Source organism: Blennius ocellaris (genome assembly GCF_963422515.1).
Source record: "Blennius ocellaris genome assembly, chromosome: 4".
NCBI lineage: Eukaryota > Metazoa > Chordata > Actinopteri > Blenniiformes > Blenniidae > Blennius > Blennius ocellaris.
Window position 1 is genome coordinate 17,790,604 of NC_137653.1, and position 16,962 is coordinate 17,807,565.

General features: G+C 42.5%; 1 protein-coding gene across 1 annotated transcript; it reads right to left on the reverse strand.

Moving 5' to 3' along the window:
- Positions 1–8,077: 8,077 nt before the first annotated feature.
- Positions 8,078–14,516, reverse strand: aggf1 (angiogenic factor with G patch and FHA domains 1). Its single transcript, XM_080494921.1, has 15 exons — positions 14,442–14,516; positions 14,058–14,355; positions 13,624–13,723; positions 13,322–13,536; positions 13,021–13,152; positions 12,701–12,901; positions 11,320–11,782; positions 11,050–11,149; positions 9,979–10,030; positions 9,803–9,904; positions 9,552–9,717; positions 9,286–9,365; positions 9,076–9,203; positions 8,897–8,996; positions 8,078–8,810 (listed from the first exon to the last, which is right to left on the reverse strand). Exons 2-15 carry the CDS (start codon positions 14,241–14,243, stop codon positions 8,562–8,564), a joined length of 2,274 nt encoding a protein of 757 aa, XP_080351047.1. The 5' UTR covers positions 14,244–14,355; positions 14,442–14,516; the 3' UTR covers positions 8,078–8,561.
- Between the last annotated feature and the right edge of the window lie 2,446 nt (positions 14,517–16,962).

Sequence of the window (16,962 nt, forward strand, 5' to 3'; positions counted from 1 at the left end):
AGTGTTTCTCTCCTGTCTTCTTCTTTATGTGACGCAGCCGATTTGCGGGGAGCTGCTGGTGCACAATATGGCCAGCTGGGTCTGTGCGCCGCGCCGCGGTCCCTCCGAGCTGGATGCTGCTGCTGGCGTCTGGCTGCACTGCAAGTGATGTAACGTCCTCATCAGCGCGCGCGCGCGCGCGCGCGTACCCACGCACGCACACGTCGGTGTTCCACAGCCGAATAACAAATGTCCACTGATGGAAGGAATTCAAATAAACAAAACTAAAACAAGATTTAAAAAAAAACATAATTTTTACGCACGATTGTTTTGATCACGTGCCAAAAGCATCGTGCGTAAAAAAAAAAAAAAGAAAAGAGGAAGAAATCAATTCCAAGGGTATTCACACACACACACACACACACACACACACACACACACACACACACACACACACACACACACACACACACACACACATTTCTACTATGCAGAAACTAAACTTCTACTCAAACCTGTTCAATATGTTCCATGGTGATGTTTTGATGATCTGCTCTCCACCTGGTGGCTTCATAGCGAGAAGACCCTGTGTGCAGTTTGCATGTTCCTCCCACAGTCCAAACAATGTGCGTGTGACCCTGAATTCTCCATGTGAGAATGTGGGTAGTTTATTGTGGAGGTCTGAATGTAATATGATTGAAGCCTTAGTATCAACTAATCCTAGTTTCTTTCTACTGGGAAATGTATTTTCTTAATATAGGATTTCAGGCCAACGACAGTCCTCTGCCATGTTATTTAGTTAGTGAAATGCGAGTTAAATCATCCAATAGAGCAAACTACAACACGTCCTTGTCATTTTTATATCTTCGATTTTATTCAAACCTTTCAAGGTAACAATTTGCACTCAAGACTTGTTTATGAAAAAAGTTAGCATGTGGTTCATTTGTGGTTCAAATAGTTAACAAACATGCATGAATGAATAAATGAATGAATAAATAAATAAACAGCCGCACAAAACCATTTCTGAAGAGCCCTTGTGTTTAGGAGCTCCTCTGTGTGGAGTGAGCTACCTGTGCGTGCAAAGGTTTTCTTTGGCTTTTCTGGATATTATATGTATAAAAACATGTGTTTGATGTTATTACCCGGAGGCGTGGCTCTGAATTGGATAAAGCGGCATAGAAGATGTATGGATGATGTCAAATGATGGCCAAAGAATCCAAGTTGCAGCTGTTGAACCACTATTTCTATGTGAATTCAACAATAGGTTGCAATCAGAATATTAATTCTTCATTTCAGTATATGAAGATTTGTTCTCTGTAATGTCATTTTCGAATGTATGTTTTCATGATTGACTTTGCATGTCATAAGAGTTTCTCCAAGTTAAACTCAAAACAAAAAGAAGCCAGAGCTGGAGCTTGCTGGTTGTAAAGCCTTATTGGAGAAGAGTCATCTGAGGTCCTGAGGTCCGAAAAGCACTGCTGACGCTCTTCACATCGACACAGCCTGCTTTACACCTCACACATAATACATTTTCATGTCAGTGCAAAACATAGTGCCTGACTCTTTTATCCAGAAATTGCATTAAGCACACCATTAGAGTTCATTCTTTTCAGGGGAGTATTGATTTACTGTGCTTTAGAGGGCGGTTGTTTGGCTTCGAAGATTAAATAGTCTAAATCATTAAATCACCACGACAGTGTGCTACAAGTCTTGTCATGAATTCTCTTGTTTATTTTTCTACGTATTATCAAATATTTATATCAAAATAAGTCCTAGAACCTCACCATCCTGAGGCAAAAGTATTGACCGTGCCAACAGGAGTGTTTGATATTTGGTTTGTGACACTGTGTGAGTCTCATCCTGAATGTTAAACATTTCAATATACATCAAATCAGGCACCAATAGAACTGACATAATTACCTGAATAGATCAACCAGCATAGAACACATCACCGTAAGAAGCTTAATATGCTGCTTGGACTTCCTCCACTGGATCTCCTCATTATGGAACTGGAAATGAACTGAAGCAGCCATGTCTCTGCATATCAGCCTGTGGCTTGTTGCCAGGCTACAGTGTGAATAAAGAAAGGATATGGGTGGATGCATAAATGGACGAGTCCAGCCTGTTAATCCGTGGTTGAAAAGGCAGGAGTAGAAAAAGAACATAAGAAAGATGTCGTCACACGCTGATCCGGAAACTGCAGCTCTTTGGTTCAGCGTGGACTCGGCCTGCTGGCTGCAACAGCTGCAGACGCTATATATGTGTGTGTGTGTGTGTGTGTGTGTGTGTGTGTGTGTGTGTGTGTGTGTGTGTGTGTGTGCGTGTGTGTGTGTGTGTGTGTGTGTGTGTGTGTGTGTGTGTGTGTGATAGAAAAATATTGAACAAATGTATGTTTTTTAATTCCTATGGATCCTCTGAACTGTGAGCATTAATATATGAGGCATTTTAAAAACAAAGTCTGTTATTCACCTAAAATTATATTAAGAAGTTGAGGGCCATTCTTTTAAAATGACATAGAAAAGTCATAATCATATATAATTGACATTGAGTTATATTTATCTCCAGCCGGATGGAACGTCGCTGTTGCTTTAGAAGGCAGCAGCAGTAGAGGCTGGGGTTGCATTCTGTTATATTAACACTGGAGGGCAACAGAGAAACATGATTTAATGACTTCACACTGGGTCAACTTAACTGCAGGTTATGTAATTACAACTGCGTCAAATCATGACATCATTTATCTTTTACTTTTATTTTCTATAAGCTGATTAGAAGGTCAAGAGAGGGTTTTCTGTAATTAACAAAAAAGTTGCATGTTCATTTAATTTTTTTCAGGTAGTTTGGACCAGTCTTACTGAAAGGATAACAGATCATCCACTGTTGAATCTGAATTCTGATTAAAAACAGAACGAAACGAAAAACAAGTGAATGGGGCAGTTGTGGAAAAAATGTACTTGGTGTCAAAAAGGATCATCTTAATTCAATAGCATAAAGATTAAGTCACAAAATAAAAATCTTACTTCAGTAAAGTGATTTTAATAAAAAAATCACAGCACACTAGAAAATAAAAAGCTTCATGGTCGTTTGTGTTTTAGATACTGTACTCTTGTAGTGTATATCATTATCTGTTCAATAGATCGCTATATTATCTATATTTATAATTCTCCGTGGACCTTGGAGAAGTTTATAGACTCTTAATCTGAAACACCTGATTTTTCCTTTGTATTTTGGTGAAATTCCTTTGAGTCACCATGACAACACGAAACTCCAGCCAGTCCACAGTGAAGTGTAACTCGTGTGACTAAGCCTTATATAGCATTGAAACTGCTGTGTCTTTAAAACCTACTGGGCTCTTGGCTGCTTGCCCAGAAAGTTTATTTCCCATTTCCCATCCAGCCACATGGACTGAGCCCCGCCAAGCAGAGGGAGAGAGCTTTTCCTCAGACTGCAGAAACACCACAACACGAAACGACACCACTACAAGCTCAGCAGCAGCAGATCTGTCTTTAAACATCCACTGCTTTGTCCAGGACCTGAGGTAAGACACACACTTCAGCTGCTCCGTTTTTCACATCCTTCAGTGCAACATGTGTTCAGTGTGATCTGTCCTGCTATTGATCTGTGGGATTGTGTGTCAGGTGACTGTTTAAAGGTCCTGCTGCCATGTGGGCTCCATTCTCTTCTGCGTGAACACAGACCTCTTTAGTTTCACTGCTCCAGCAGTTTGTGTTGGATGTGATGTGCTAATTTGTGGGGAAGCATCCTGCTTGTTGATCGTTTTTGGAGTTTAACTATTGTACAAGGGAAGTGACTTGGGGGATGTTGTTGTTGTTGTTTTCTTTTATTATTAGTCCTTAAGGGAGGATTAATTTCAAAGTTCTTGAATGGAATAAATGTTTCCCAAAATACTTTATAGTGACTTTAAAGGGTCATGTCAGTTCCAAAATACAACCCACATTGTACATTGTATTGTACATTTTGTTCTCCTTAAAGATTGCTGTTAGATTTATCTGTTCTGCTGAGTAATTTATTACACTGTTATGTTGTTTATAAAAAGTGGTACTAAGCATGGCTTACTAAACTTACTGAGTGTATATTGGAAATTAGGAGAGGAGATAGTTTACTAAGTAACGGGACCAAACACTATGATGTTTATATTGTTATTTAGTCATATTTCTTATAACTATTATCTCAATAATTAGTACAACTATACTTTTGTTCCTTTATTCTCCTAATTATCTCAATTCACACAAAAAAGAGACATAAAGAGATGCTAAAATAACTAAATATGGTCACTTGATTGGTCACAGGTTGTTTACCAATGTACAACAACAACCGTAAATCACATGTCTTGGAAAAAATAAATGAAAGTATAATGAATATTAATGTAGGCTAGTCTTTACAAATCAGAGAAACTAAATGTGTTAGATGAGCTGATATGAATGATGGGGCTGTTGCAATGCTTTCAAATCTAAATTATAGAGAAAGTTTTAAAAGTTGAGATTTACTGACTTAAATGAAAGATAATGAATGCAGCAGTGGAGCAGCAGTTTGGTTTGGTAAGGAAGGGCGCAAACAATAACATTTCAAAATCAATCCTCTGTTTTTACAAACCCGAGTGCTGTAAACAGGACCCTGGCCTCCACGCGGAGCAGCCGATGCTCTGGCTGAATGAACAGGCCACACCGTCAGCAATGTTGCCGCATCTGGAAACTTCTGGGTTTGTTTGTGCGGACAGCGTGGACTGAGGCCGCGTCATGTGAGCCATTTGGAGCCGCCGGGAGCTGCGGACGGAGGATTTTCTGGGAAGATGAGGTCACAGGGGGACACACCCAGCATCTGAGGTTCTGGGCAGGAAAAGCCAGGGGGTGGAAGACATTCAACAGTGGCTCAGTATGAGTCACTTGCTGGGAGGAAGCTGCCGCTCGGTTGGAATTTCCATTCATTAGGAAGAGTTCTGGTCTGGATGTCGCTGAGGCAAACGGGCAGGGTCAAGTCAAATGCACAAAAACACGACGGCCCCGATGAGACTACCTAACATGACTTATCAGCCTCGATCCTTTTTTCCAAAAGCACAGTTTCAATGGCGTGAAAAGCCAAAAGTTGTATCATGTGGCCGTAAACAAAACAGTGGCGCAGGAATGTGCTTGGAATGAGGCGTATTTCCTCTCAGCCGAAAGATCAGGCCGGGTGACCTCCTCTCCTCACGTGAACATCCACAGCCTCCACTGGTGGAACGAATGTGGAGTTACAATCCGGTTTTTAAACTTGACATTCCTTGTGTCTTCACCCGCGTGGAGCTGCTGCGATTGGGAAAGCGCTCCAGGCCGAGATTCAGCAGTGTGTAGACATAGACACAGATGGCTGAGGCGGAAGTGGGGGGAGGTTGTTGAGTCAACACAGGATTGTTTCTCAGACTTGTCGCTTCTGGTCTCATGCTTCTCAATGGCCTTACAGACCGAGTGAGAGTGCAGAGATACGCATGAGGCCAGGCGGTCGGTGATCCAGCTCACATGAAGCCAAAGCGAGTCGAGTCTGTCCGGGGAAGCAAGATCTCAGGGTTTGGGGGAAATCTCAGGGAAATGTGTTATTTTACCACAGGCAACGTCAAGCTGATCTCCCCCTTTATTACATTCATTTAGATCATGTGCTGTTTGATTTTTCTCCTGATCTGGGGACCACATTTTTTGCAATTTCCTGGCTAAAGAAGCATCACATACCGTCACTCCACAGTTCTGCTCAGCCATTGTCTCTATTCACTCACTCTGTTTGTGTCAGTGCTTTGTATATCACACACAAAAACAGTTTCCCTCTCCAAAGCGGTTAAAAATCACCCTGATAAACATATTTTACTTGAGTTTTATTGTCCCTACGCATGCAGAGCTTTATTCACGGCCCACTTAATGTGATTAGTGGTTCATCTTGAAATTTAGGTTATATTTCTCTGGTTTTATTTGTATATTTCTGTTTTTTGATATTGTTTGGTTTTGTATTAATGCTTTCAAGTGTTATATAAAAGCTCGACAATCAGAGAAAGAGAGTTTTCAGCCTTGTGTTGTCTTTATGTGTCAGGCTGATTTCAGTTCTGCTTTTCATGTGTCGTTATTGTCGTCTGAACCGAAACCATTTGTGGGCCAAGAGCAGAACTCTGAAGTCTCTCCTGGTCATGTAAAGACTTGACAACGGATTACCACTTTTTTTAAACTCTAAACAAGAATTAATCAACTCTATTGTTTATTAAACAGCATTAAATTGTTATATTTATTCAGTTTCTGGCAGTTTCACTTCATTCGCCTTCACAGTTGTTCTTCCTTCTACTTATTTTAGATCTTGTGAGGAAAAGAAACATTATGGTGGAAGATTTTACATTCAAGTTAAGACACAAAGGCTTCAAATAACAATTGAAATAATTCCCAACAGCATTTTTTCAGTAGTTGGTGTGTATATGTGGGCCACAAAGTGGTGTAGTGGTTTGCACTCTCAACTATAAAGACAAATGTTGCGTTTGAGGTCGGGCCCTTGTGTGGCATTTGCATGTTTTCCCTGTGGATGCCTGGGGTTTCTCCCACTACTGCAGTTTCTCCCCACAGTACAAAAACGTGTTTGTGCCTCTTCGTGTGTGACAGACTTATTTTTTCTCCCTACAGACTGTACTCAGCATTCACCTATTGTTAGGAGGGCTTTGCTCCAGCGCAATTCTCAAATTGTACTTCAAGCGCACAGTAAGTTCATATACACACATTATCCAGTAATAGAAATGTCTCATTCCTCCTTTTTAAACCCCCAGAGCACACATTGTGTTTCAGAAAACTTGTTTCCACTTGCGCGTCGCTTCAGGCATGAAGTTTTCTCACTGTGACATAGCAGAATTAATATGTATAGGCACTGCTTATGTAGTACAAATTGTCAGTGTTTGTTTTAACAGCGACAAACACTTTAATCTGAACCAGCAAAAGAGATTTTTCAATCACTGATATTATTAGCACACACCGGGGCGTGACAAACCTCAGGTCAGCTGAATTGTATCGCCCCGACAGCACAGAGAAACACTTTAATGTTTGAAACAGTAGCTGAAAGGACATACGTGATGAACGGGCTGCACTTGAAACAACAGTGTCCCTGTGTTCCTCTCAAAGCTCCTGCACTGTCAGGAACTGGTCAAACTAGATTCTCCAAAGCCCCGAGCCACACTTCACATTATCTCATGACTTAATATCTTTTCTTTTTATGGCTGAGACATTTCACCCAGCAGCAACCACGCAACACGGGGCGCACGCTTATCCTGACTTTATTACGATGACAGCATCACAAGCCGACTGTTTACTTTCAGTGAGTCGTTAAAGTTTGAGGGAGGAGACTTGAGAGGAGCCGAGCATAAGGAGGGAGGGCCTACCTGTCAGGAGAGAGGAAATCTGATAGCAGAGCGCCACTGCTACCTCATCAACTCTACGCAGAAATGCTCGCGCTCTAGGGAAATACATACCGGTCGTGGGATATTCTTCAGCCGATTTCAGGGAACATGGGTGGGAATTTAAGTCAGAAGAAAGACGGCAAGCGAGGCAGCTACAAGAGCCACACCAGCAGCGTCATGTGAGTCTGATCATTCACCTGTTTTTACTGCCGCAGCACGTGAACCTAAAACTTATCTTTCCTGGTACAACACTAATGAATGAAGGTATTATTTTGGGTCCCGTGTTACTTGTTATTTAACTGTCGGAATATTCAGAACATTTGCATACTTGCTTTTTCATGTCGGCAACAACATTGACCTTCTAGCCAGATGTTCATTGGCTTTGCATTCGGCGTGAGATTGGCCTCTGCTTCTGTGTACACTTGCACACACACGCAAATATTCACACACCCTCAAAAGGAACCTAAAGATAACGCGGCGTACAGCTGGGACCGTGAGACACGTTTCCTCACTGGACTCACAAGTTTGTGGTTGTAATCACTACAATTTCTAGAAAGAACATCAATTACAACCAAATACAAAATATGACAAGTGTGTCATAGAAATTCAATTGAAGAGACAATATATTGAACATGTTGAAATGTTGTTTATTTTTCACTTTAAAAAATACAAACAAAGGAAGGGATCATGATACTTGTGACTGGTTTAATAAGATCAGTTACGCCGTCATCGGAACGGATCCTAAGTGTGATTTCATTGTGAGAAATACGTCGCTGCTGTGTGAATATTTGCTGGAGGCGATTCCCGTCCTCTCAGTTGTGGAGATCAGTCCTGCGAGTTCGACTGCTGACAGATTCCCTATCCAGCAACACAGCAGCGCCTCCCCTTTGAGTCCACTTCAGTCCGACACGCTGTAGTAAAGACAATTCACAGAAGCAACTCGACAAATGTTGGTACAGAACACTCAATGGCAAGGCAATGGCATGGTGTCTTGCACCAGTGGAAACATCGCGGGGGTGAAATCGTTTTGGTCTTATTTCTTTCTCCTGAGAACAAGAGTGAAATTAGTTCAGATGACTGGATGCTTCCGTTTCCAAGTAGAGAATAAATGACACATTCTACGTTTCCTCCACTTGTTTCGGAGACTTAATCCTCCAGGATTTGTGCGCCGCCTCTAATTTGGTCCGCCGGCTTCATCATTTGCCTGCGTGGAGTCGGTCTCCTCCGATTTCACCCAGGCTTTGGGGGATTTATTCTTCTCCGTTTTCGGTGACAGCAAGTCCGAGTGGCACGAGTCTGCAAACCTCTCGCGTGCCTTCTCCCAGTTCTTCTGGGACTTGGACTTGGTTAAAGAGACGTCATCCACAGACATGGCGCCCCCAGCCCCCAAGCCCGCCTGAGACTTCCTGATTTTCAGTTGGATCTGTTAAAGAGAGTGAAAGTAAAGCGGTCGAACGTTTTAGCTGCTTCCAAATAAAATCCACCCACGACATCAGCAGGCGTTCTTACCGGGTCCTTCATTCCTTTTCCCTCTTTGCCCAGCCCCTCGCCTTTTTTCCAGCCCATCTTTTCCAACATCTTGCGTCCTTTATTGACTTGGCTGATCTCCCTTTAAGACACAGAAGCAATACTGGATGAACACTTAAATCTACTTGAGTTACAGCTGTGGCAAACATCAGCGTACTTACTCGTGGACAGAGGCGGGTGCGTCATCTCGTTGAAAGACGCCCTCACTGCCCACCGTCTGTCGCCGGGACTCGGCCCTGTCCTTGTATTTGGAGTTCTTCAGGGTTTTGGCCTCCTCGTACTCGTTGCTCTGTACACAGAAACCACAGATACACGCGTGTGAGTGAGGCTACAGGTTGGAGCGACCAGTTTCATACAGGTGTGACACTCACTTGCAGGCCATATTTGGCTTTCATGTGCTTGAGCTCTTTCTGTCGCAGTGATTCTTTATCCTCTTTCGTAGGAGCAGGACCTTCAGGAACAACAGAGATAACCTTAGCTCATCAGCTATATTTATGAACGTGCTGAGACAAGCGTAATCTCAAACTGGGAACGTGAACCTGAATCTAAAGAATATTGGGAGGATTCTAACTCTTCCTCATAGAGTTACACAAACAACGGTTCTGGATCATTGTTTTCAGGGGACGCTTCTCCTCACCCGTCTTCTCATCTCTGCGGTGCTTGCTGAGGTGAGCCATCACCTGACCCGGCTCACAGCCATCACAGGTATCCGTCCCCGAGTGGATGTGGAAGGACAGCACAGTTTCCCCCATCTTCACCTCATCTCCGTGCATCAGAGCATGTGGCTCACATTTGGTTTTGGGCTGCGTTGTGACAGGTTGTTGACAGCTTTACTGGCACGCTCAGATCGTTCCCTTTAATTGCATCAAGCTGAGGCGACACTTTTACCTGGAAAATGCGGTTCCCATTGATGACCGTTCCATTCTGGCTGCCCTGGTCCACCAGCATGTAGGCTTGCTGCTCCTGGTCAAAGTACACCTCTGCGTGAAACTGGAAAAGACGAGATTTGGTTACATGAGCCGATTGACATCAAAGATCGTTTCACGTCGTGTGGAGAGTGGCACCTTGCTGACTCCCATCTCCGGTACTCTGATTGCATGGTCCATATCTTTCTCTCTGCAAACAGAAGGACAGCATGTTGTCTGAGGGAGTTCACCGAGCTGTGACATGACGAACAGAGTGATTGTTGTCTCGTGATGAGACAAACACTCATAACAGTATGAGCGCATATCTATTCTTGTAGAAATTCCTCAAATAGCCCTGTTCGCAGCAGATCTCTAAAGTCCAATTAATTGTGAGGTGAGCCTCCATCAATGCGCCCTGCCCAACTCATCTGTTGCCAAATAAATCCCACCTGCTGACAGGAAACATGATTTTTGAAGCCGATTTTGCGCCAACTATTTCTTCGTATAAGTAAAATTATTACCCGCTTCTGAGTCACACCAAGGCTATGATGGTATAGTCACAAACAAAACTGGAGCCGAGCCAAATGGAAGATTCATTGAAATGGTCAAAACACTGTAATTAAACCAATAACAGAATGTTTATAACAACATGTCACATTCATTCGACCATAAATGAAAACTGAACTGCAACCGGGTGTTTACATTCTCATAGCTTCGTTAGTTTATTATTACAGTTTAGTGGATAAATGCATGATGAGCGGCATCAACAGCTGGAGCCTCAACATGCTACAAGAAACGATTTACTTTAGTTTCCTTCAGACACCAACATCCGTCTCTTGCTTTGGTTCTACCTTTTAAATAAAATCGTGTTTTCTGTTCTGGGACAGTAGGGGTGATGACCGTTGCATTGTTTATTGGTTTTACCAAAGGAGAATTATTAGGAACCAGAACCTGCTTCTCCTTTCTCTCCAGCAGGAAACACCACCTTACACCATCTTGTGTTGGTGCGTGGTACTGCATGACAGCGCTGTTGGGTTTGTTTTTAACTTTAACATTTCTCTCTGCAGCATGACACACAGGTCTATCATCATGCTTGATGTTACTTCGTTTTGTGATTTCGGTTTTGACATTGCAAAGGGAAAACATTGTGGTTCGGTACTGTAGTAGCAACAAAAACATTTTACAGTCCAGACTGACTGGTCATGGAAGACGGGAGAATAGAGCACAAACCTGCCAATGGTGGCTGAAGAGTCGGCGGTGATGATGAACAACGTGCCCACCTGCAGCACGGGAGACCTGACGACTGTCACACGGACACAGGGAGGCCAAACTGCAAGAGAAAAGAAAAAAAAATGCCTGCATTGTTTCCACACGGGCCTCAAAAAGTGACAAAGAGCAGACGACAACTTAAAGGCATTGAAACACATTGATTCAAACACAAACTATTTCTGAAGACGTGAGACCTCCATGGTTGGAACTCGACCTGTTCTTCTCGCTCACCTTCTTGACTCTGTACTTCCATTTCTGCTTCTGCTTCTGCTTCTGCTTCTGGACCTTCTCCCGAGGCAGAGCTTGACGATGGCGAGAGCGAGGGCGAAGACTCCGACTCTTCTTTCTCAGACTCCGTGAGCTCCCCCTCCTCTGGTTCACTGTTCCCCTCAGACTCGTCGCTTTGAGACACCTTCTTCTTTTTCTTCTTCTTACGCTTTTCAGACTTGGACTTCTTCTCTTTTTTCCGTGACTTCTTTGCGCCCCTGTGGTGTGAGCCGTTCTTCTGCCTCTTCCTCCTCGGTGAAGACTTGTCTCTCTCCTCGCGGCGCTTGGTGGAGTCTCGTCGGCGCGGCGCCGCGTCCGGGCTGCACGACCTCTGCCTCAGCTTTTTGGACTCCGTGTTTCGCTTGGCGGCCGGTCGCTCGACCCAGTCGTCCTCGTCTTCCATCTTCACGTCATTATATCTCACCTCCTGCCAGACAGTCAGCAGAGAGATGAGACCATCTCCTGTGACAGCAGGCCAGCTGACTCTGCACTGTAGCTCCTACATATTTTGGTCGGGAATTCACTGCGTGGTCTCAGCCTTCAAAGTCCGCTCACTATTGGCCTCCATACGAAGAGTCCTTGACAACCCAAATTCTATTTTGTGTCTACAGTTCAACACAACTGTGATATAAACCTGGAAGGTTTTGCTTGTGACGCTACACAGACAACGCATTTCCAAGAAAAGGTAAAGAGATAATTCAACTACACAAACGGAATTCTAATTAGAGTGATTAAAACCTCAATAATCGTGAAAAACAATAGATCTCAACTAACACACAGCAGGTTTTAATGCCGTTTCTATGAATATGAGGATACATAGTGATCATTTAACTGACTTTATGTTGTAATTTCAAATGTTATTCATTTCAATAGTAGTGATGAAACTGATTTCTTAATGTGTAACGGTCAAAGCCTGACTTAAAACAATAGAATCAAAGGTGAATACGTTCAGGCTGTAGTCATTATAAAACTACTACAGTCGGTGCCACCAGAGCCATTTTTGCTTTATTGCCCATCATCATCATCAAGGTGTTCCTCAAAACAAAAATGTGTTTTTGTGGATATTTTGCACATTAAATTCAACATATACCTCTGTTGGAAGAACTTTTCCAGTCAAAGCAAATCTTCATTTTTGCCAAAGAGTTAGTCATCTCTTGCACCTAAGTCAGAAGAATATTGTTTTAGACGCTTCACCAGTTTTTCTCGACTGGACTAAAAATGATTTGAAGACCGAGACCAACATCAATGAGGTTTTAGAGGAAAGCTACAGTCCAAGTCAGCCGTCAGCCATCACAATTAGAATTGACAGGCTAATGGCTCCCCGGGTTATCTGGCTGTTACCTACCGTGTCATCTTGGTGTGACGTTTTCTTCACTCCTTTCTTGAATTTTTTGACTTTCTTTTCAGCAGCACTGTTTTCTTGGCAAGACGCCGCTCCTGCCGGTGCAGCAGTGACCTCGATCTTGGAGTGAAACTGGTATCGACCGCTCTCTGCATCGCAGTAGTAGTATATACCCGTGTTGGCATCATAATACAACTGACTGGCCTGAGGAAGACAGAACATATGAAGTCAAAAAGTATTAAATGGGCAGCTGAAGATTTGAATTCCCTCTAAAATGCACTATGCTGCCAGCAACCTCATTTTACAGAGAAAGGTTGACAAACCGAGTCATAGTAGAAGCCAGTGCTGTGGTCGTAATACATCCCAGTATTCTCGTCAAACACAAAGCCCGTCTGTGTCATGGCCTCCTCAGCAGTGGCCCTCAACATGTCAGCAATGGACCCGGCATCGCCCTCCTGAAACACACCGTGTTGTACAGCAGCGTGATCACAAAGTTTAAAAGGTGTGAACTTCATTCATGTATCATCTTGATGTGGCAGTACGGCTACGATCACTTAGAACGACAGTAACCTACTTAAGTTTGAAAAAGAATGAACAAAATGTTTTTTTTTTAATAAAACCCACCTCAGTGGCAACTGCCACACTGCCCTCTGGTTGAGATGAAACATCTGGAGCTGCTACTTCCTTTGGTGTTTGAATCTCAGCTGGCTCACTGCCAGTAGCCGCATCCACTGCTGCTTCCACTGCTGCTTCCACTGCTGCTTCTTTACCAATGCATTCCTGAGTGTTTTCCGTCTCACTGGTCTGACTGTAGCCTCCATAATAGTAATTGTAATAATCTGGGAATAAATATTGACGAAACATTAAAAATAGGTTATTAACACAATCAGAAGATTTTAATGGATGTATAAATTAAGATTACACACCAGATTCTGACCATACGTATTCTTCTGTCTGAGTTTCACTATTGGCTTTGTCTTTATCCTTCTTCTTCCGTTCATGAATCTCTGCACTCAGCTGGTCAACCTGCAAAAAAAAAAGAAGAAAAAAAGGGACCCCTTCAGCAATCACCAGAGATCTCACTGCATTTTGCACCACAAGTCATAATTAAACTTATCTTTATGTTGCGATTGTAGTCATCTGTGATAGTAAATGTTTGCCTTTGTGAGATTATAGATATTTTCATCATGCACCACAACAAAGAGAAACTTTCAAGTTTAAACGTTATCGTGGCCCGTAGTTTTATTCATCAATCGGGCCCAATAATCCCTGGCTTGAAGGGCCCTACCATTATTTGGTCCAGACTGAAACTGTAAACACAGAGTGCAGGAGGTGGTTTTTCCTGCTGCAGGACTCTCACCTGCTTCCTCAGGTCTTCATTGTAGCTCTCGGTGCTCCGCTGCAGCCGTTCAGACTGGCTCAGTTGTTTGTGGAGCTTGCACAGCTCGGCTCTGCACTCCTTCAGCTCCTGCTTCAGAGACTCCGCTTTGAGCCGGAGCTCGGTCACCTCCGACTCCGAGTCCACTTCTCCGTCCTCGGTCTCCATGAAACAAACTTATCGGACTTGAGTTTAACGCCGCAGCCTCGTCTCACCGATTCATCCGTTTTCGTCGTCGAGGAAGCGGGTTTTTTTCAACCAGCACGGCGCGTGACCCGACCTGAAAGTCGAAAATAGACATCTTGTGAGCACTCTGCGTGTCGGCCAGGGCCGAGTACATTTTTTTCATGATAATGTGACAGTTACAGTTGTATTTGTGGAAATGTTTACTGTCCCTGATCACGACCGCCATTTACTAACAGCTAACTACGTCACGTGTTTGTTCTTCTTCCCGTCGGGGTCGAAGTACGTCTCCTCCCCCTGTCGAAACTTGTCCGCCCCCTACCGGCAAAGTGTGACTGTACACTCATAAATCCCACGCTTGTGACGTTAACGTGCTTTATTATGGAGTGTCAAACAAACAAAAACCTGATATGTAAAAAATTTTTACAGGTGTAAAATGAGTCTGATGAGTCTATGAATCTGTAAAAGTTTTAATTAAATATTTCTATTTACAATCAGATTGTATTATTTATAGTTTATTTATTTTGCATACAACACAAGTGCACAAAAGTAATAAAGAAACATTTTGTGTTTTACAAGTTACTCAAGATATGGTACAATTGAGAGATACTACACAAATCGCAGATATGAGTCAAAGGGACAGTATTATAAAATTAGAAACGCACCTGACCTTATTGTCCTAATGGTTTGTATTTCTGAGTTGATGTATGTCATGATTCATTGAAGTCATGTTGATGCAAATGGGTTTAACATTTTTACTTTAGATTTCTATATTAATTCATAGATTATATATTTAATTTGGTTTTGTTATATATGTTTGGTTGGTATGTACTGCCAGTGTTACATGAAAACATTTTGTCCGCTCATGTTAACCAGCATTTATTCTTCTCAGCATTTATTCTTCCCGAATGTCCGGTAGCTTTTTGAATTATCATTTGTAGGCGAGATGAAAGCATTTGTTAAAGCATCAGTAAACATTCACGATTGACAAAAATAAGTTAAACTGGCTACAAATTTGAGCACTTTTTTAATTGACTTTCTTTGTTTGGTACTGCCGTCACATGACACTGCTTTCTACAATACTGAGCATGCCATCACATCTCAATTTATACAGAAACAAGTTTGGCGTTCATTGTCTTGTTCGAGTACTCTTCAAAATATGGATAGAAGGAGGATCAATCCGAATGAGATATAACCCCCCCATAGCCATCACACTTATCTGAAATTAATCTTTTTGTGTGAGTATACTCTGTGACCACTAGAGGCCAATGCTGCACAGTAATTCTCTTTGTTGACAGCTCAAAGCAGCACATCAGTGGAACAATGTGGCTTTTATAAACGTTTAATAACGCATGAAAGTAGTAAAACTCACCTCTGGTAGGAGGTGGTTCTCACCTGAGGTTTGTAAATTTATAGCTCTTCCACTCTGTTCAGTTTGAGCCACTTTCAATTTCTTCTTTACTGCTTGAGAACACATTCATTTCCCTTGTGAAGTAAAAAGTTCAGCGAGCCAACAAAGGAGAATTGTCAGCAGCCATATTCCACCATATCTTTTTTCCTCCCTCCTCTGTTTCCGTAATAAAACCACAACTACCCTTTGGGGTCAGATTGTTACTCACTCCTCCGATTAGTTTCTCCACTTCTGCTCAATCTGCCCCATTCTTTTTAGCTTCAACGTATTTCCTGGAATATCTGATGTATTCAGTTACTTTGTTGGGACTTGCAGAGACCAAGTCAACTCTTGTATTTACATTTATTTCCGTCTCTGCAGGAAGGACTGTTACATAATCACATGGCTCCACTATTGTCCACTTCTCTATTTTTGGTGAGAGAGTATTTATAAAGTATTGTACTGATGACACACTGCAAACACAATTTGTCTACCTGCATTCTTTTATCCAATTGTTATTGTTACAGGCCAGACTGAAACTTACTGATGTCATTAGTCACATTTGGAGGCCGACAGGTAGAGTTTGATTCAGTGTGTCTGCTGAGGAAAACAAGAAGGCGGTTAAGGAAAAACTTGTTTTTCTGTTTAGTTTTAAGTGACTTTCTGTTGAGGTCCTCCCACTGTATTTGAAATCGGAGCCCTTTTGAGTTGTGTTTTCATTTAAGTGGAGCGTCAGACTGCTTGGCAGGAGCTCTGGGGTCTGTGGTGGTAGCGGTGGCAGGGCAGTGTTTAAGAAAGGAGTAGTTTGATCTGGAGACAGATGCAGCTGCCTTGTGCTGCCTGCTGATGTTTATTGATGCCATTTTTAGACAAGACAAACGGCAATCCACATAGTGTGAGTCCAACTTAGACTGCTGTGACAAAGAAAAGGGGGTATTATGCAATGCTTTGTGGCCTGCTTGTGGGGGGGAAAATGCAGAAAGAAAATTAGATTTGTGTTGTTTTTTTTTCTTCTACAGGAAAACAGTGTCGGTGGCCACCACACATTGCCATTTGCTGCCTCCTTTATTCACTATTCAAACATAGAATATAATGCCACGCACTCAAGACAACACTTTTAGTACCTGTATTCCTTTAACTTGAGCATTTCTGTGTGTTGAAGTTGATATAATATAACAGAATCCCTATTATCTATCATATAAAGTCAATAACATAAAATCAAATCTGTATAACATTATGCTTTCGCAAGAAATAGACTTTCACAACCAGATAACTATGCTACTACTGTTACTCTCTCAGCTCCTTTACCAGAGA